Source organism: Pseudophryne corroboree, chromosome 7, assembly GCF_028390025.1.
Source record: "Pseudophryne corroboree isolate aPseCor3 chromosome 7, aPseCor3.hap2, whole genome shotgun sequence".
In the NCBI taxonomy this organism is placed as follows: domain Eukaryota; kingdom Metazoa; phylum Chordata; class Amphibia; order Anura; family Myobatrachidae; genus Pseudophryne; species Pseudophryne corroboree.
In genome coordinates this window covers 292,502,844-292,525,367 of record NC_086450.1, presented here as the reverse complement: position 1 = coordinate 292,525,367, position 22,524 = coordinate 292,502,844, and the positions used below count along the sequence as shown (strand labels likewise).

The window sequence follows — 22,524 nt, the reverse complement described above, 5'->3', positions numbered from 1 at the left end:
CCGGTGCTCATCACTATTACACACATTACACCAGGTAGAGCCCCTTTTACACACATTACGGCAGGTAGAGCCCCCTTTTACACATTAACATTTTATTTAGGATAATTATTGTGCAGCAAGCAAATTATCCAGTGTCTTATGGCCCCTGGGGAAAGGTGTGACACGGTGACAGAACACGGGGGGAAGGGGGTGACACAGTGACAGAACACGGGGAGGGGGGGGGTGACAGTGACAGAACACGGGGTGTGTGACACAGTGACAGAATACGGTGGGGGTGACACGGTGACAGAACACGGCGGGGTGACACAGTGACAGAACACTGGGAGGGGTGGTGACAGTGACAGAACATGGGGTGTGTGACACAGTGACAGAACACGGGGGGGTGACACAGTGACAGAACACTGGGAGGGGTGGTGACACTGACAGAACATGGGGTGTGTGACACAGTGACAGAACACGGGGTGTGTGACACAGTGACAGAACACGGGGGGGTGACACAGTGACAGAACACGGTGGGGGTGACACTGTGACAGAACACGGTGGGGGTGACAGAACATGGGGGGTTGACATAGTGACAGAACACGGGGGGTGACAGTGACAGAACACGGGGGGTGTGACACAGTGACAGAACACGGGGGAGGTGACATAGTGACAGAACATGGGGGGTGTGACATAGTGACAGAACACGGGGGGTTGACAGTGACAGAACACGGGGGGGTGACACAGTGACAGAACACAAGGGGGTTACACAGTGACAGAACACGGGGGGGGGTGACAGAACACGGGGGGGTGACACAGTGGCAGAACACGGGGGGTGTGACACGGTGACAGAACCCGGGGGTGTGACACGGTGACAGAACACGAGGGGGGGGGGTGACACAGTGACAGAACACGGGGGGGGGGGTGACACAGTGACAGAACTCGGGGGTGACTTGGTGACAGAACACGGGAGGGGTTGGTACAGCGAGAGCTAAAGATCTCTCCCCCAAACCTAAAAACAGTCTGACGCCACTGCCCGCACACACAAATATACGCACACTATCACACACACTCGCACACACACACACATACACACACTTTCTTTCTCTCACTCACTTTTCCCATTAACTTACTGATCTGGCTGGCTGTGGCAGGAAGGATGGATCTGTAGCAGTCTGGCTCTTGTCCCGTGTAGCTCCGCCCCCTGAGGTCCCGTGTAGCCCCGCCCCTCATCGGCACGTAGCTCCGCCCCTTTTCGGCTGAACACAGCCGTGTCACTGGGGACTCTGGAGGCGGGAGGAGGAGGCTGCTACAACGCAGGCGCCGTGCAGCAGCATGGGAGAGAGGCGCCGCTGGCAGCTTGGAGGTACTGACTGCAGTGCAGAGCAATGACAACCAGCTCAGCCAGTCGGGCCGCTTGTCATTGCTCGCTGGTGGGAGGCAGTGGGCCGTGCAGAATCGGTTTGCGGGCCGCATCCGGCCCGCGGGCCGTATTTTGCCCACCCCTAAGCTAGTGACTGTTTGTGCATGATCCGCTGCTGCTAATTGGGGAGTTAATTGTTTGTCATATATCCTGTTATTATGTTCATATTTAAGCATTTTGTTTTATATACATGTGACAGGGCTTGTTTCTGCTGTATCACTAAGGGATTTTAAGTTTAATTGCTGTATTATTCTGAATGCGTTTATTGCACATAGAAGAAATAATGGTTTAAAAAATGGGCACAAGTGGGGTATAAGCATCTGTGATGTGTGTGTGGCATAAGCACAGCGCATTAACTACTTTTTCTGACCATCATGCATTTTATGATAATTGTTTTTTTTTTTTTTTATGGTCACAATTATGGCTTAATTAGTGAATGCAATTTGTAAGTACAATTTTGAGGAGCAATTTTGAAAAAACTTTGTTTCAGGACTTTATACTGTATATGTATTTGTAGCATAGGGCATTCATTTAGTTAACGATGGAACCATAATGATTAGTGCAAAATAATATATCATACGTATATGAACTGAATACTACTGAAAGTTTTTGTTTTTATTTAAAGGTGAAAAATGTCGAAGCTTTATTGACCTTGCCCCTGCATCTGAAAAAGGTAAATACTGCATTATTTATATTATCATTATATGAACTTGTTGTAATATGTGACTAGCAGCTAAAATGTAGGTAAAATGTGTGGGATTTTTGGTAATGTACTCCTAATATACCACTCCAGGGCCTGCAATTTACTCACCCAAAGCTGCCAACTGGCAGTCCATGAATCTGCCTCCTATTGCTGCCAGGGAAGCTCAGATGCTGAATGCAGAACTATGATAGAATTAGGAGATATGTTCTCAAATCATATTTGACTATAAACAATCTGTTTAATTCTTAGTGAAAACAAAATAAGCATTTATTAAAATAGGAATTCACATAATTAATTATAGGGGAACATTACAGCAGGTACCTAAAAAAAGATATTGGTTTATTTTATTTACCTAAAATGTCTGTTTTATATCTTAATTCTACATGTGATCTGTAATATATGGATACAACTACAGTATGTAATATATAATATATGGATAAAACTATATACAGGTTGAGTATCCCTTATCCAAAATGCTTGGGACCAGAGGTATTTTGGATATCGGATTTTTCCGTATTTTGGAATAATTGCATACTATAATGAGATATCATGGTGATGGGACCTAAGTCTAAGCACAGAATGCATTTATGTTACATATACACCTTATACACACAGCCGGAAGGTAATTTTAGCAAATATTTTTTGTAACTTTGTGCATTGAACAAAGTGTATCTACATTCACACAATTCATTTATGTTTCATATACACACAGCCTGAATGTCATTTAATACAATAGTTTTAATAACTTTGTGTATTAAACAAAGTTTGTGTACATTGAGCCATCAAAAAACAAAGGTTTCACTATTTCACTCTCACGCAAAAAAAGTCCGTATTTCGGAATATTACGTATTTCGGAATATTTGGATATGGGATACTCAACCTGTATTAGGTTATTTTTGAATATTACCTCACATGATATAACAGTACTTTATATAATAAATGTTCTTATGTCATCTTACGTTCCTGATATGGTAGCATGACAGAATAAATAGTATATCAACTCTTTTTTGATTACTTAAGCTGGCATTTACTGTATATGCGCTCCTAAATATATTTAATTAGTGTTATAACCTAAGCAACTGGCGTGTTACAAAAATAGCATTTTTGTAATGAGCACAGTCCATGGGGTTGGGGGGGGGGGGGGGTTTGGCCTAAACTGGACTCCACACATAGGTGCTACTGAGCACAGTCCATGGGGTTGGGGGGGGGGGGGGTTGGCCTAAACTGGACTGCACACATAGGTGCTACTCAGTGGCGTAACTACTGCCCCCGCAGTCCTCGCGGTGGCTTGGGGGCGAGGGGCTGCGGGGGCGCCACTGATTTACAGCAGACTGACATGCGGACGAGCGTCCGCATGTCAGTCTGCTTTCTCCCTCCCTCCGCCGGTTGTTGCAGGGACACGGAGGGCACAGCCGCGCCTCCCTGTGTCCCTCCTGCTGCATCATCTCCGGCGGCCGCGGGTCTGATAGGGAGAAGTGCCGTCCGTGAGCTCTAATTGGCTCACGGACGGCACATCCCCCTATTAGACCCGCGGCCGCCGGAGATGATGCAGCAGGAGGGACACAGGAGAGGCTGTACCCTCCGTGTCCCTCCAAAAAGCGGCGGCGGGGGGGGGGGATGATATCTGGCACTGGGGGGAATAACTGGCAGGGGAGGGATATCTGGCACTGGGGCATTGTCTGGCACTGGGGGCATATATGGCACTGGGGGGGGGGATATCTGGCACTGGGGCATTATCTGGCACTGGGGGGGAATATCTGGCGGGGTGGGTGTAGATGTCTGGCACTGGGGGGAATAACTGGCAGGGGGGGGATATCTGGCACTGGGGCATTATCTGGCACTGGGGGGGAATAACTGGCAGGGGGGGGATATCTGGAACTGGGGCATTATCTGGCACTGGGGGCATATATGGCACTGAGGGGGAATATCTGGCAGGGGGGGGATATCTGGCACTGGGGCATTATCTGGCACTGGGGGCATATATGACACTGGGGGGGAATAACTGGCAGGGGGGGGATACCTGGCACTGGGGCATTATCTGGCACTGGGGGCATATATGACACTGGGGGGGAATATCTGGCAGGGGGGGGGATATCTGGCACTGGGGCATTATCTGGCACTGGGGGCATATATGACACTGGGGGGGAATAACTGGCAGGGGGGGGATACCTGGCACTGGGGCATTATCTGGCACTGGGGGCATATATGACACTGGGGGGGAATAACTGGCAGGGGGAGATATCTGGCACTGGGGCATTATCTGGCACTGGGGGCATATATGGCACTGGGGGGGAATATCTGGCAGGGGGGGATATCTGGCACTGGGGCATTATCTGGCACTGGGGGCATATATGGCACTGGGGGGGAATATCTGGCACTAGGGGCATATATGGCACTGGAGGGGGGGAATATCTGGCACCGGGGGCATATATGGCACTGGGGGGGGGGATATCTGGCACTGGGGGCATATATGGCACTGGGGGGGGGGCATATCTGGCACTGGGGGCATATTTGGCACTGGGGGGGAATATATGGCACTGGGGGCATATTTGGCACTGGGGGGGAATATATGGCACTGGGGGCATAGCTGGCACTGGGGGCATATGTGGCACAGGGGGGGAATATCTGGCACTGGGGGCATATGTGGCACTGGGGGGGTATATGTGTACCTGGCACATGGGGGGGGGGGTATATTTGGCACTGGGGCATGTGAGTACCTGGCACCGTGGGGGAATATCTGGCACTGGGGACATATGTGGCACTGGGAGAACAGCCCTAGCAACGAGCATGACACACAGTGCATGAAACACCTGGCAACGAGCATGACACACAGTGCATGAAACACCTGGCAACGAGCATGACACCCAGTGCATGAAACCCCTGGCAACGAGCATGACACCCTGAGCATGAAAACCCCTGGCACCGTGCATGGAACCAAGAGCACGAAACCCCTGGCAACGAGCATGACACCCAGTGCATGAAACCCCTGACAACGAGCAGGTAATTGAAAAGTAATTAGAAGCCTTACTGTAGGACTTAATGTGTAATGGGCATTACGGTGTGTGGCATAATGTATCACGGACATTGCGGTGTGTGTCATAATGTGTCACAGGCATTACGGTGTGTGGTATACTATATCGCGGGCATTGTGATATGTGGTATAATGTCTCAGGGTCATTGCAGTGTGTGGCATAATGTATCACGGACATTGCGGTGTGTGTCATAATGTGTCAGGCATTACGGTGTGTGGTATACTATATCACGGGCATTGTGGTATGTGGTATAATGTCTCAGGGTCATTGCAGTGTGGCATAATACATAACGGGCATTGCGGTGTGTGGCATAGGGTGTAACGGGCATTGCGATATGTGTCACAGGCATTACGGTGTATGGTATACTATATCACGGGCATTGTGGTATAATGTATCACGGACATTGTGGTGTGTGTCATAATGTGTCACAGACATTGTATGTGCTATAATGTATCAGGGGCATTGCAGTGTGTAGCATAATGTATAACGGGCATTGCGATTCCTGTCATAATGTGTCACAGGCATTACGGTGTGTGGCATAATGTGTCACAGGCATTACGGTGTGTGGCATAATGTGTCGGGGGCATTATGGTGTGTGCATATTGTGTCATGTGCATTATTGTGTGTGGCATAATGTCTAAGGGCCATTGCAGTATGTGGCATAATGTATACTGGGCATTACTATAAGGAGGAAAAATGACAAATAATGTAAGGGGCATGAATCAGGATTATTTTTCTTTCCTGTGGTGGCTAACGTCTGGGCGTGCAGGTTGCAAAACTGGGGTATAAGGTAGTCTTTTCCTGCAATGCCACGCCCCTTTATGCGAAACCACGCCCATTCCAATGAAACCACACCCCTTATTTTGCCGCGCGCGCCTTCGGCGCGCGCATATTTATCCCTTTCTTGCTCCCAATTATGTAGCATGAAGAAAGGGGGGGGGGGGGGGGGGCGCCGAAGAATTTTTTGGCTTGGGGGAGAAAAATTTCTAGTTACGCCACTGGTGCTACTGTGCTGCATAGCTCCACACACAAATAAGAAATGTTTTAGGTACACATCCTAGACACCAAGCACTGCTATTAACAATAAAAATAGTAAACTCTGAAATTCAACATAGACCAAAACTAAGGCGCTTGGGAGAATATTTGGCAAAAAAATGTATGGGCCTACCCACTGCATCAAGGTGACCTTATCATCAGATAGGTCCCTAACACTAAGATACATATCCATTACTTCCGTTTATGGATGTGCCTTTAATAGTAAGTGGTTATTTTAATTTGATATCTTCTTTGCAACTTGATAGACAAATATCACATTTATGTAAACATAAACCACAAAAATTTGGTGTACCCCGATTTGCAAGAAGATAACTAATGTTAGATATGTGGAGGTTACATAATCCCACTGAACGGGAATTTTCATGTTTATCAACTGCTCCTGGTTTAATGTCTAGAATTGATTATGTGCTATGTTCCCAATCCTTGTTGAGCAGAACTGTTAAAGTACAAATGGAACCTACAGTATATGTCTTTCAGATCATGCTCTAATATGGTTTGAGTGTAAGTCTGATATTGAAGGAAGTCCCTTTATATCCTGGAGATTCCCCTCTGCTAGTTCAAACTCCCTACATTTCCACCAGAAATTTAAATCAATATGGGAGGAGTATAAGCTAAATAATCTTACGAGTGCTTCATAAAATCTCTCTTGTTTTAGCAGGAGTCCAAAGTAGTAATTAGGGGAGAACTTATCTCCTATATCTCCTCATTACGTAAATCATTGAGACTGGAGCACGTAAAAGCAGAGCAATCCTTGACGCATGCTTTTTAATCATATAAAACCTACCCTACACAAAGCACTAAAAAACCTATATGGAAGTGAAGATACATTTTGATGGTCTCTTTCAAGAAGGACTAGAGATTTTACAAATATGGTAATAAAAGTGGTAGACTCCTGTGGTAATGGTAGTTCAACCATTACGTGAATCTAATGGAGCCCTGACAACCTCAAAACGCCCAGATAGCTTCTGTTATGTCTGTTTTTTATGCTAATCTCTTGTAGACAAATTTTGGGAGGGTTTCTCCATCCCTCAAGTTCCAGAAGGGCTATGGCAAACATTGATTGACCCTATCACTGAAAGTGAAGTCTTACAAACCATAAAACATTTGAAAAATGGGAAAGCACCTGGCTCTTATCGCCCTATCTCATTGTTGAATATAGACTACATAATGCTACATAATGAGTACGGACATATAACAAAAGACAACAATCTATATCCTAAAAGAAAATTTAGAACACCATCCAGGCAGGAAAATTACAGGTACAATGGGAATCAAAGAGGGTCTAACTATCATCAAGGGGGACAAAGGAGACACTTTTTACCCAAGGGAAGCCATAGAAATATGGTAAAAGATAGAAAGACCTTATGAACATACCAGTAAGTTTGGGAAATTGAAGGCGGCTGAGACACATGGCTCTTCGGACTACACACAAAATGCCACTGGGCAGCATCATTTTTTTAGAGACAGACAGGGGGATGAATCATCAGAGATCCCCAACCCCACTTCCCCTCCCAGCGCCAAAGGGGGAGTACGATACACCAAGGTGGAACAGAAAAAGAGACAGAGATATAGAAAGAGGGGAACTCAAGGTGGAAGATATAGCCAGAAATTCAAGCAAAAACTCTCGATGGAAGTAAAACCGAAGGGTATTTTTAACTTGTCCTCCAAATCCCTTTCTTCTGAGGAAATATCCCTATTAAATAAAGGATTAAGCTTTGCTCCAAGTATGAAGCCGAACTTGTTTGATTTGTTCATTGATTTAAATAAGTTCGTCGGTACACTTAGCAGGAAAAGATATTTTGCGCTAAAGGATCTTCAGAAGAAGGGGATAGGAGGAACTCCAATTATTTTGGATAAAAATGATCAGGTCCCATTAGAATTTCTAGAAACATTGTTGGCAGAGAAAAATGAGCCAAAGACAGAAAAACTGTATAATGTTAATACAACACAGAATAAGGTGTTTAGGAATCCGTCCAATTTCTAATCCCTTCAATATCAGGGCCCTTTTGTGGAAAGTTTCTATTCATCTACACTTGAAGAATTTAAGGGTCTATGCTAAGACCCAGGTTGATTCAAAGGTAAAGATAATTTATCCAAAAAGGAGAGACAGGCACTCAAAAGATTGATGGCTTGTCATACAAAATACACAAGATTATCTTGATGAAGCATGGAGACAACTTAATAATGAAAAGTTTTATAAGAAACTCCATTCTAATCCCACAGTAGAATTTCAACTGGAGCTGAGGGATATGTTGGATAAGGCATTTGAACATATTGTTATATCCAGGGAATTGTGGCAATTTCTATTTAACCAATATCCAGTAATACCGATATATTACCATTTACCAAAGGTACACAAGTGCCTAAAGTGTCCTCCGGGATGCCCGATTATCTTATTTATTAACAGTTTCTTATATAGCGCAGCATATTCCGTTGCGCTTTACAATTAGAACAACAGTAATAGAACAAAACTGGGTAAAAACAGACAGACATAGAGGTAGGAAGGCCCTGCTCGTCTTGTGAATAAATTAAATTACTTCAAACATATCAGCATATGTGGATGCCCAGTTGCAAAGTCATGTGATATCTCTGAAATCATACATTAGAGATTCGACACATTTCTTACGAAAAATAGATTCTGTGGAGTGGAGGAGCACATACAAACTCCTCACATGTGATGTCAATGCACTATATACAAATATCCCACTCTCCACAGTCTCCAGTTGATTATTATTTGAAACAAGATACAACATGATCAGACCTATCACGTGAATTTGTTCTGACAGCTACTAATTATTAGTGATGAGCGGATTCGGTTTTACTCGGTTTTACTCGGTTCTCAAAACGGCATCTTATTGGCTCACGGATGTCACGTGTTTTGGATAGCCAATAAGATGCCGTTTTGAGAACCGAGTGAAACCGAGTAAAACCGAACCTCGCTCATCACTACTAATTATATACTCACACATAATTTTTTTTCATTTGATACTCAATTTTTTCTGCAAACACATGGGATTGCCATGGGAACCAGGTTCGCCCCGAGCTTTGCTAACCTCTATATGGGGTTGCTGGAAGAGTGCCTCATCTGGGGTGGCGACTATGGGGCGAACCTGGTTCTCTATGGCAGATTTATAGACGGCCAGTTTTTTATTTGGGATGGGGATTTTGATTCTATCACAAAATTTCTTGAGCACCTTAATTCAAATAATTTTGGCTTAAAATTCACGAGCACCTGCAGTGACATTGCCATAAATTACCTTGATGTAGCATTAAACATTGTGGAAAATAGGATATGTACATCGACATATGTAAAAAGTATAGAGTGCAATAAATACCTTAATTTTCAGAGTTGTCACCATAAAAAATGGAAGAAGAACATCCCAAAAGGACAGTTTCTTCGGTTGAAGAGAAACTTTTCTGGACAGGATAGTTTTAAAAATCAATCAATTGTAATGTATAAGTCCTTCGTAGAACAGGGCTATCCCGACAAACTTTTGCAAATGGCACTCCAAGATGTAGAAAAAATTGAAAGATCAGTGCTTCTAAAGGATAAAATATCCACAGTTGGGAAAACCAAAAGTACTGAGGGTGAAGGTTCATTATCTTTTGTAACCCAGTATAATTCATCTGCACAGCAGATCAAATGCATTGTTGAGAGAAATATGTCGTTATTAAAACATGATAAAGTATTAGCTCCCCTACTGGAAGATTAGAGGAAGGTGCTATTTAGGAAGTCAAGGAATTTGAAACAGAAATTAGCACCTAGCATGCTACAAAAGTGGAAAAAAGTGGTGATTCTATTGACCAAAGGTTGACATTAAATTGGTTGCCCCCAAAACCAAAAGGTTTCTATAAGTGCGGACGTAATGGATGTCTTACCTATGTTCATGCTGATCACAGGAGTATTGTGGTCACCTCGTACACAGATGGGAGCTTCCACCCGATAGAGGATTTTATGAATTGCCAGTCCTCCTACGTGATATATGTGATATCATGTGGATGTGGAATCCAATATGTGGGTCGTACAATAAGTAGTTTGAATACCCGTTTTTTGGAACATAGGAGGGGTGTTTTGAAGAACCTGAAAACTCACAGTTTACCTAAACATATCCTGAATTGTGAGAAAGGTGGGATAAGAGATCTGAAAGTAAAAGCAATTGAACAGGTTAAGGCAACTATTCAGGGAGGGGATAGATATCGGCATTTGTGCAAGAAGGAGGTGTTTTGGATCTTTAAGCTGGGAACTTTAGCACCATGTGGCTTAAACTATACTATTGAATTGAACAACATATAATGCCATTTATTGGTTTCAATTATGCCTTTGTGTGTCCTGTATTATGGACATATAGTGCTTATCCCTCCTTTATTATTCTGCTCCCCGTGACTTCTCCCCCCTTCCCCCCCCCTCCTCCCTCCCCCTCTTTCCCTTCTCATATTCCCCCTCATGGAGAGGTCTACTAGTGGGGGTACCGTGACACCACAGGTCCATGAGGGTCATGGCACACCCACTTAGTTATTAATAGGTTACTCAATGAGTGGTGAAAGGAATAGATAATAAATACATATATCATATTGATCCTGTTCTCTTTATGTTATATAAAATGTATAAAAAACAAAATAAACTTAAATAATTTAAAATACAATATAAATTTATACATATATATTATAACAATAAAAAATTCTGTCTCTACCCCTATGTTTATCGAAGTTATAAACGGTGGTCTACTAATAGGATCCTTTGGATAAGTCTGGAACTATTTCAAATCAGTAGGTGGGAAGTCTTTTTAATATTCCCTGGAGCCTGTGTAATTACTAAAGAGGCAGAAACTACTACATAATTAATGTGAGCTGTGGGAACACATATTACTCTACATTGTGGTTACTCCTAGTTCATTGGAAATACATTGTATCCATATATTATGAACTGAAACGGTATCCATTATTTGCAGCTGTATCAAAAGCAATTATTATCAATTCCAGTTCTGCTGTATATGGTGCTGCCATGTCCATGTGCTGTAATACATGATTCTTAAGAAGAGCCTTATAAGCATTTAGTACTATTGAGTATTTGTGAGTTTATAAAATTGTGCTTTTTATGCTTGTTATTAATTGTTTTGAATAAAAACCCTGAGATACTGGGACAGCGCTTTCAATTCTGTTTCTTTCTTCTTTGTAAAAATCCTATTGGGGGTCAGCACCTCATAAATTTGAAAGCAGCAGTCTCTATCAAAGGGTGAAATATTTTAATTGGGTGCAAAAACTGATACACACATACAACTTAGCGCTTTCTTATATTGTAAACATTGATTGACCCTATCATTGAAAGTGAAGTCTTACAAACCATAAAACATTTGAAAAATGGGAAAGTACACTGGCTCTTATCGCCCTATCTCATTGCTGAATATAGACAACATAATGCTAACCAAGATACTGGCACACAGACAGAAGTATATACTCCCTCATATAATACATATACAGTAGACCAAACAGGATTTATTTCTGGTAGAAATTCGACTGTAAATTTTAGAAAGGTATTATACGTCATATCAGAAAACTCTGCAAATAATGTCCAGAAAGCTATTTTAACAGTGATGCTGAAAAAGCTTGTGACAGGGTATATTGGGGACACTTGTATGACTCCCTACATTGCTTTGGTTTTCCAGATAAATACAGTGGGGATTGAAAGTTTGGGCACCCCAGGCAAAAATTCATTTTAATATGCAAAAAGAAGCAAAGGAAAGATGGAAAAATCTCCAAAAGGCATCAAATGACAGATTAGACAATCTTATAACATGTCAAAAAAAAGTTTGATTTTATTTCCATCATTTACACTTTCAAAAGAACAGAAATAAAAAAATGGCATCTGCAAAAGTTTGGGCACCCTGCAGAGTTAATACCTTGTACTGCCCCCTTTGGACAGCTGAGACCTGGCAGTGTCATGGATTGTTCTCAATCATCGTCTGGAAAGACCAGGTGATGTCAATCTCAAAGGTTTTAAAAGCCCAGACTCATCTGACCTTGCTCCAACAATCAGCACCATGGGTTCCTCTAAGCAGTTGTGTAGAACACTGAAACTGAGAATAGTTGACGCTCACAAAGCAGGAGAAGGCTATAAGAAGATAGCAAAGCGTTATCAGATGCCCATATCCTCTGTTCGGAATGTAATTAAGAAATGGCAGTCATCAGGAACAGTGGAAGTTAAAGCAAGATCTGGAAGACCAAGAAAAATATCAGACAGAACAGATCGCAGGATTGTGAGAAAAGCAAGTCAAAATCCACGTTTGACTGCATGATCCCTCCAGGAAGATCTGGCAGACACTGGAGTTGTGGTACACTATTCCACTATAAAGAGATACTTGTACAAATATGGTCTTCATGGAAGAGTCATCAGAAGAAAACCTCTTCTACGTCCTCACCACAAAAAACAGCGTTTGAAGTTTGCAAATGAACATATAGACAAGCCTGATGCATTTTGGAATAAAGTTCTGTGGATTGATGAGGTTAAAATAGAACTTTTTGGCCGGAATGAGCAAAGGTACGTTTGGAGAAGGAAGGGCACAGAATTTATTGAAAAGAACCTCTGTCCAACTGTTAAGCATGGGGGTGGATCAATCATGCTTTGGGGTTGTATTGCAGCCAGTGGCACAGGGAACATTTCACGAGTAGAAGGAAAAATGGATTCAATAAGATTCCAGCAAATTTTGGACGCTAACTTGATGCCATCTGTGAAAAAGCTGAAGTTAAAGAGAGGCTGGCTTCTACAAATTGATAATGATCCTAAGCACACCTCAAAATCCACGGTGGATTACATCAAGAGGCGTAAACTGAAGGTTTTGCCATGGCCTTCACAATCTCCTGACCTCAACATAATTGAAAATCTATGGATAGACCTTAAAAGAGCAGTGCGTCACAGACAGCCCAGGAATCTCAAAGAACTGGAAGACTTTTGTAAGGAAGAATGGGCGAAGATACCTCAAACAAGAATTGAAAGACTCTTGGCTGGCTACAAATAGCGTTTACAAGCTGTGATACTTGCCAAAGGGGGCAGTACAAGGTATTAACTCTGCAGGGTGCCCAAACTTTTGCAGACGCAATTTTTTGTTTTCTGTTCTTTTGAAAGTGTAAATGATGGAAATAAAATCAAACTTTTTTTGACATGTTATAAGATTGTCTAATCTGTCATTTGATGCCTTTTGGAGATTTTTCCACCTTTCCTTGGTTTATTTTTGCACATTAAAATGAATTTTTGCCTGGGGTGCCCAAACTTTCAATCCCCACTATATATAGACTTTTTGAAATTATTATACTCTAAACCTGGGACCTGTATACTTTGTAACAGATATCTGTTGGACTCGTTTACAATATATAAGGGAACAAGGCAAGGCTGTCCCCTCTCTCCACTGCTTTTTGCGGTAGCCCTGGAACCATTAGCTTTGGCACTGTTACTGTTTATGTCTAAACCGTCCCACTCTCTACCAATTATATTAGATACTATTACGCAATTTTGAAATTTTTTCTGCATTCAAAATTAATATTGATAAATTGGAAATTATGCTTTTAGGGCCACAGACATCCTCCAACTCGCCCTCAGATTATACTCTAGATATTAAACTTGTGAATTCCCATTTTAAATATTTTGGGGTAGATATACCGACCCGTTTATCTCATTTATATGCAGTAAACTATGCCCCGTTAGTGGTGTCTTATTAAGTTGTTAAATGGTTGTCAGTCCTTGCCTTTGTCTCTCATGGGTAGAGTTGCGGTCCTTAAATCAGTGGTAATCCCAGAACTCACGTACACTATGTAAATGCTCCAGATACGCGTTTCAAATCCTGATATTAAGAGATTATATAAAGCATTTCAAGTATTTATTTAGAATAACAAATGTCCTAGAATTGCAAGAGCCAAGCTACACCTTTCACGTATGGAAGGAGGTCTAAGACTCCCAGATTTGCTAAAACTCTCTCACTCAGTCCATTTTCGATATTTACTGGACTGGTTACTGGAAAGGGACATTTATACTATAAACACTTTAGACTGCTCCTTTTGTGCTCCTTACTCACCTGGGGTATTGTTACATGCTCCTAAGAAATATGTGCCAGCCTCTGTGCTTAACAAAATCCTTTATAGGGATACATATCATTCATGGTTAGAAATTAATAAAATATTAAATAGAAATCCATACCGTTCAAATGTAATACCCTTTTGAGGGAAACCCTATGTTCCTCCCTGGTCTCAAAAATGTAACATATACCAGGCTGAAGGCTAAGGGTGTCAGGTGTACTGCCGATGTATTTGACTCTGGAAGCAGACTTATGCCCTTTTCAGCCTTGAAAGATAAAAATGGTCTGAATAATGACCGCTTTTTCACATATCTCCAAATATGACATTATTAGGGTCATTCCGACCCGATCGCTCGCTGCAGTTTGTCGCAGCGCAGCGATGGGGTCGGAACTGCGCATGCGCTGCTTTCATTGCCTAACGATCGCCTCTGAGACAGAGGCAGTTGCTGGGTGGGAGGGGGCTGGACGGCGGCGTAACGCCGCCGTTTAGGGGGAGCGGTCCGGCCGATGCAGGTGTGGCCGGACCATTGGGGGTGCGGGCCGCGGCGGCTGCGTGACGTCTCATGCAGCCGCTGCGGCCAGTGGCAGCTACATTTAACTCCCGGCCAGCCGCAGGAGCTGCGCTGGACGGGAGTTAACTCCTCAAATACAAAGGCATCGCTGCTGTGCAATGCTTTTGTATTTGTGCGGGGGGGCAACTACGATCAACTCGGAATGACCCCCTATGTTTCATCACTCCTCAAATACAAAGGCATCGCCGCTGTGCAATGCTTTTGTATTTGTGCGGGGGTAGCACAGCTACGATCAACTCGGAATGACCCCCTATGTCTCATCACTCCCATAAGCGTTGGCGCCTCCAGCAACTAAAGATATACTAATGAATATTTCTCTATCGTCCTAGTGGATGCTGGGGTTCCTGAAAGGACCATGGGGAATAGCGGCTCCGCAGGAGACAGGGCACAAAAAGTAAAGCTTTTCCAGATCAGGTGGTGTGCACTGGCTCCTCCCCCTATGACCCTCCTCCAGACTCCAGTTAGATTTTTGTGCCCGGCCGAGAAGGGTGCAATCTAGGTGGCTCTCCTAAAGAGCTGCTTAGAAAAAGTTTAGCTTAGGTTTTTTATTTTACAGTGAGTCCTGCTGGCAACAGGATCACTGCAACGAGGGACTGAGGGGAGAAGAAGTGAACTCACCTGCGTGCAGGATGGATTGGCTTCTTGGCTACTGGACATCAGCTCCAGAGGGACGATCACAGGTACGGCCTGGATGGTCACCGGAGCCGCGCCGCCGGCCCCCTTGCAGATGCTGAAGTCAGAAGAGGTCCAGAATCGGCGGCTGAAGACTCCTGCAGTCTTCTAAAGGTAGCGCACAGCACTGCAGCTGTGCGCCATTTTCCTCTCAGCACACTTCACACGCAGTCACTGAGGGTGCAGGGCGCTGGGGGGGGGCGCCCTGGGAGGCAAATGTATCCTATATAAAGGCTAAAAATACCTCACATATAGCCCCCAGAGGCTATATGGAGATATTTAACCCCTGCCTGGATTCACTAAATAGCGGGAGACGAGCCCGCCGGAAAAGGGGCGGGGCCTATCTCCTCAGCACACGGCGCCATTTCCTCTCACAGCTCCGCTGGTCAGGACGGCTCCCAGGTCTCTCCCCTGCACTGCACTACAGAAACAGGGTAAAACAGAGAGGGGGGGCAAATTTATGGCGATATTTTGATATATATAAAGCAGCTATAAGGGAGCACTTATTATAAGGCTATCCCTGTTCTATATAGCGCTTTTGGTGTGTGCTGGCAAACTCTCCCTCTGTCTCCCCAAAGGGCTAGTGGGTCCTGTCTTCGTTAGGAGCATTCCCTGTGTGTCTGCTGTGTGTCGGTACGTGTGTGTCGACATGTATGAGGACGATATTGGTGTGGAGGCGGAGCAATTGCCAAATATGAGGATGTCACCCCCTAGGGAGTCGACACCAGAATGGATGCCTTTATTTATGGAACTACGGGATAGTGTCAACACGCTAAAGCAGTCGTTTGACGACATGAGACGGCCGGACAATCAATTAGTGCCTGTCCAGGCGACTCAAACACCGTCAGGGGCTGTGAAACGCCCTTTGCCTCAGTCGGTCGACACAGACCCAGACGCAGGCACTGACTCCAGTGGTGACGGTGACGAATCAACCGTATTTTCCAGTAGGGCCACACGTTATATGATTTTGGCAATGAAGGAGGCGTTACATTTAGCTGATACTACATGTACCACTAAACAGGGTATTATGTGGGGTGTGAAAAAACTACCTATAGTTTTTCCTGAATCAGAAGAATTAAATGACGTGTGTAATGAAGCGTGGGTTGCCCCTGATAAAAAGCTGATAATTTCAAAGAAATTATTGGCATTATACCCTTTCCCGCCAGAGGTTAGGGAGCGCTGGGAAACACCTCCTAGGGTGGACAAGGCGCTAACACGCTTATCTAAACAAGTGGCGTTACCCTCTCCTGAGACGGCCGCACTTAAAGATCCATCAGATAGGAGGATGGAAAATATCCAAAAAAGTATATACACACATGCAGGTGTTATACTACGACCAGCTATAGCGACTGCCTGGATGTGCAGTGCTGGGGTAGTTTGGTCAGAGTCCCTGATTGAAAATATTGATACCCTGGACAGGGACAATATTTTACTGTCGTTAGAACAAATAAAGGATGCATTTCTTTATATGCGTGATGCACAGAGGGATATCTGCACACTGGCATCACGGGTAAGTGCTATGTCCATTTCGGCCAGAAGAGCTTTATGGACGCGACAGTGGACAGGCGATGCGGATTCAAAACGACATATGGAAGTTTTGCCGTATAAAGGGGAGGAGTTATTTGGAGTCGGTCTATCAGATTTGGTGGCCACGGCTACAGCCGGGAAATCCACCTTTCTACCTCAAGTCACTCCCCAACAGAAAAAGGCACCGACTTTTCAACCGCAGCCCTTTCGTTCCTTTAAAAATAAGAGAGAAAAGGGCTATTCATATCTGCCACGAGGCAGAGGTCGAGGGAAGAGACAGCAACAGGCAGCTCCTTCCCAGGAACAGAAGCCTTCCCCGGCTTCTACAAAAGCCTCAGCATGACGCTGGGGCTTCTCAAGCGGACTCGGGGACGGTGGGTGGTCGTCTCAAAAATTACAGCGCGCAGTGGGCTCACTCGCAGGTAGATCCCTGGATCCTGCAGATAATATCTCAGGGGTACAGGTTGGAATTAGAGACAGATCCACCTCGCCGTTTCCTGAAGTCTGCTTTACCAACGTCCCCCTCCGAAAGGGAGACGGTTTTGGAAGCCATTCACAAGCTGTACTCTCAGCAGGTGATAGTCAAGGTACCTCTTCTACAACAAGGGAAGGGGTATTATTCCACTCTTTTTGTGGTACCGAAGCCGGATGGCTCGGTAAGGCCTATTCTAAATCTGAAGTCCTTGAACCTGTACATAAAGAAGTTCAAGTTCAAGATGGAGTCACTCAGAGCAGTGATAGCGAACCTGGAAGAGGGGGACTTTATGGTATCCTTGGACATCAAGGATGCGTATCTCCACGTTCCAATTTACCCCTCACACCAGGGGTACCTCAGGTTCGTTGTACAAAACTGTCACTATCAGTTTCAGACGCTGCCGTTCGGATTGTCCACGGCACCTCGGGTCTTTACAAAGGTAATGGCCGAGATGATGATTCTTCTTCGAAGAAAAGGCATGTTAATTATCCCATACTTGGACGATCTCCTAATAAGGGCAAGGTCCAGAGAACAGCTAGAGATGGGATTAGCACTGTCGCAAGAAGTGCTAAAACAGCACGGGTGGATTCTGAATATTCCAAAATCCCAGTTAATGCCGACAACTCGTCTGCTGTTCCTAGGGATGATTCTGGACACGGTTCAGAAAAAGGTTTTTCTCCCGGAGGAAAAAGCCAAGGAGTTATCCGAGCTTGTCAGGAACCTCCTAAAACCAGGAAAGGTGTCTGTACATCAATGCACAAGAGTCCTGGGAAAAATGGTGGCTTCTTACGAAGCAATTCCATTCGGCAGATTCCACGCAAGAATTTTCCAAAGGGATCTGTTGGACAAATGGTCAGGGTCGCATCTTCAGATGCACCTGCGGATAACCCTGTCTCCAAGGACAAGGGTGTCTCTTCTGTGGTGGTTGCAGAGTGCTCATCTATTGGAGGGCCGCAGATTCGGCATACAGGATTGGATCCTGGTGACCACGGACGCCAGCCTGAGAGGCTGGGGAGCAGTCACACAAGGAAGAAACTTCCAGGGAGTATGGACGAGCCTGGAAACGTCTCTTCACATAAACATTCTGGAACTAAGAGCAATATACAATGCTCTAAGCCAGGCAGAACCTCTGCTTCAGGGAAAACCGGTGTTGATCCAGTCGGACAACATCACGGCAGTCGCCCATGTGAACAGACAGGGCGGCACAAGAAGCAGGAGTGCAATGGCAGAAGCTGCAAGGATTCTTCGCTGGGCAGAGAATCATGTGATAGCACTGTCAGCAGTGTTCATCCCGGGAGTGGACAACTGGGAAGCAGACTTCCTCAGCAGACACGATCTTCACCCGGGAGAGTGGGGACTTCATCCAGAAGTCTTCCACTTGCTGGTAACCCGTTGGGAAAGACCAATGGTGGACATGATGGCGTCTCGCCTCAACAAAAAACTGGACAGGTATTGCGCCAGGTCAAGAGATCCGCAGGCAATAGCTGTGGACGCGCTGGTAACGCCTTGGGTGTACCAGTCGGTGTATGTGTTTCCTCCTCTGCCTCTCATACCAAAAGTATTGAGAATTATACGGCAAAGAGGCGTAAGGACGATACTAGTGGTTCCGGATTGGCCAAGAAGGACTTGGTACCCGGAACTTCAAGAGATGATCACGGAAGATCCGTGGCCTCTACCTCTAAGGAGGGACTTGCTTCAGCAGGGTCCCTGTCTGTTTCAAGACTTACCGCGGCTGCGTTTGACGGCATGGCGGTTGAACGCCGGATCCTAAAGGAAAAAGGCATGCCGGAAGAAGTCATTCCTACTTTGATTAAAGCAAGGAAGGAAGTAACCGTGCAACATTATCACCGAATTTGGCGAAAATATGTTGCGTGGTGCGAAGATCGGAGTGCTCCGACGGAAGGGAGTGCTACATATACAGCCTCCTGTGGTGCCTCCAGTGGCACCGTGGGATCTCAATGTGGTTTTGGACTTTCTAAAATCTCATTGGTTTGAACCACTAAAGAAGGTGGATTTGAAATATCTCACATGGAAAGTGACCATGCTTCTAGCCCTGGCTTCGGCCAGGAGAGTGTCAGAACTGGCAGCTTTATCTTACAAAAGCCCATATCTGATTTTCCATTCGGACAGGGCAGAACTGCGGACTCGTCCGCATTTTCTCCCTAAGGTGGTGTCAGCATTTCATCTGAACCAGCCTATTGTAGTGCCTGCGGCTACAAGTGACTTGGAGGACTCCAAGTTACTGGACGTTGTCAGAGCATTAAAAATATATATTGCAAGGACAGCTGGAGTCAGAAAATCTGACTCGTTGTTTATATTGTATGCACCCAACAAGATGGGTGCTCCTGCGTCTAAGCAGACGATTGCTCGTTGGATCTGTAGCACAATCCAACTTGCACATTCTGTGGCAGGCCTGCCACAGCCTAAATCTGTAAAGGCCCACTCCACAAGGAAGGTGGGCTCATCTTGGGCGGCTGCCCGAGGGGTCTCGGCATTACAACTTTGCCGAGCAGCTACGTGGTCAGGGGAGAACACGTTTGTAAAATTTTACAAATTTGATACTCTGGCTAAGGAGGACCTGGAGTTCTCTCATTCGGTGCTGCAGAGTCATCCGCACTCTCCCGCCCGTTTGGGAGCTTTGGTATAATCCCCATGGTCCTTTCAGGAACCCCAGCATCCACTAGGACGATAGAGAAAATAAGATTTTACTTACCGATAAATCTATTTCTCGGAGTCCGTAGTGGATGCTGGGCGCCCATCCCAAGTGCGGATTATCTGCAATAATTGTACATAGTTATTGTTAACTAATTCGGGTTATTGTTGAAGGAAGCCATCTTTCAGAGGCTCCGCTGTTATCATACTGTTAACTGGGTTTAGATCACAAGTTGTACGGTGTGATTGGTGTGGCTGGTATGAGTCTTACCCGGGATTCAAAATCCTCCCTTATTGTGTACGCTCGTCCGGGCACAGTACCTAACTGGAGTCTGGAGGAGGGTCATAGGGGGAGGAGCCAGTGCACACCACCTGATCTGGAAAAGCTTTACTTTTTGTGCCCTGTCTCCTGCGGAGCCGCTATTCCCCATGGTCCTTTCAGGAACCCCAGCATCCACTACGGACTCCGAGAAATAGATTTATCGGTAAGTAAAATCTTATTATTGTCCCTAGTTAGAAATGTTTCTTGTAAAACTAGATATTTGTACGCTGAACTAATGGGCTCAGATGGCCAACAACTGGTGTATAGATATCCTTACTCCCTTTGATGGCACCTAACCCCGAGTTTTCTATACCTGTCCTATATTGTCTTGTACTGTAAGTGCTGTTTTCTTGTTTGCTCATTTGATTATGTACTGTGTAATGGGCGCTGCGAATCCCTTGTGGTGCCATATAAATAAGGAATAATAATAATAGCTGCCACCCCCCTCACATTAAGCAGAGCCAGGGCCAGTGCTTGTGTTTTCTGCACACCCCTACAAACTATAAATTAGTGCCCTACCTCCCATACTTTATAAAGGGACATTGATTTCACAAAGAAGCAGCATGGTCACACAATAGTACCCCCTATTCATATTACACCACACAGTAGCAAAATGTTATTCACATTACACTGCATGTAGTGCCCCTGATTTATTTGATTGAAGACTTCTCTGCATTGTACATGTATAAAATTGACACCCTGTGTGGAGTGTGTGCTGCGTATGTAGGGTCAGACGGCACAGCATAAGTGTGAAAGGGGGAGGAGAGGGCAGAGATTTCAAAGACCCTTTGCTTACCTAGACTCACACTAGAACTGCATCGTGTGGAGGGCAGCTCCTCTTCTCCTCCCTGGGGTTTTACACCAGGGATGAGCACAAAATTGTGACATCAGATCCTTGGCAGCACAGCAAGAGCAGGACAGTTTCAGAGAGACAGAGGGGAAGAGCCGGAGAAGGGAGGGGGCCCCACCACTCCAGTGGTGAAGCTAGCCTTTCTGTCAACAAGGCAAATAGTCATCACAGTGACCCAGAGCCGGCCCTAACCAATATGATGCCCTAGGCAAGATTTTGGCTGGTGCCCCCTAGCACCACCGCGGGTTCTGCCTCTGACCTTGCACCTCTTTCCCAGCACCATCACCCCTCACCCATAGCAGTCCTTGTACCCCTATATTTTAAATAGGAACAGTTCGCACAGTGGACGCACAGCCCAAAAAGGGGCATCTTCTTCTGGGAAGGGGCATGGCCACACAATAGTAACCCCAATTCCAATTACGCCACACAGTACTGCAACTTTATTTACATTTTATCTTGCGATAGTGTCCATAATTCATATTACATCCCACAGTAGTATCACTTTACCTTATAAACGTTACTCCTCACAGTAGAGCCCCTTATTCACATTACATCACACTGAATTGCTCCTTATTCACATTACACCACACCTTATTGCTCTTTATTCACATTAGACGACACAGTAGTGCCCTTTCTATATACAACGCAACATAGTAGAGCACCTTATACACATAATGCCACACATTAGTAATGCATTTATACACAATTCCACACAGTAATGCCTCTTACACAAATGAGACACATTAATATCCTTATAAACATAATGCACCTTACACATTATGACAACCTTTATTAATGCCCTTTTACACATAATGTCCCTTACACATATGCCGCACATTATTAATGCCCTTATACACATAATGACACACATAGTGGCCCTTTACACATATGTTGCACATTATTAATGCATTTTTATATGACACACATAATGCTACTTACACATATTCCGAACACTACTGCACAACCAACCCACTCACATGCACACAGCACTCACACTGCCACTAACACTGTGACCTATGCCTCTGCTTGGATACAGATGTGTCCTCACAAATCTTGCATCAATGCTAACGTCGGGCACCTTTTTTTAATGAAAATGCATCTTATTTACATTGCTATGTGGCTAGGATGCACAAGCAGCTTCTGCTAATTAAACTGATATGCAGCATGCCAATATACTGTGTGAGACTGTGGCTGTATC

At 44.8% G+C, this 22,524-nt stretch overlaps 1 protein-coding gene across 2 annotated transcripts in view; it reads left to right on the top strand.

The window, feature by feature from the left end:
* GSG1L (GSG1 like) overlaps positions 1 to 22,524 on the top strand; it is a 421,789-nt gene that overhangs the window by 150,900 nt on the left and 248,365 nt on the right. For both annotated transcript variants that reach the window (XM_063934232.1, XM_063934231.1), the window contains exon 2: positions 2,028 to 2,075. In XM_063934232.1, coding sequence (XP_063790302.1) covers positions 2,028 to 2,075 — 48 coding nt within the window. The remainder of the gene's footprint in view (positions 1 to 2,027; positions 2,076 to 22,524) is intronic.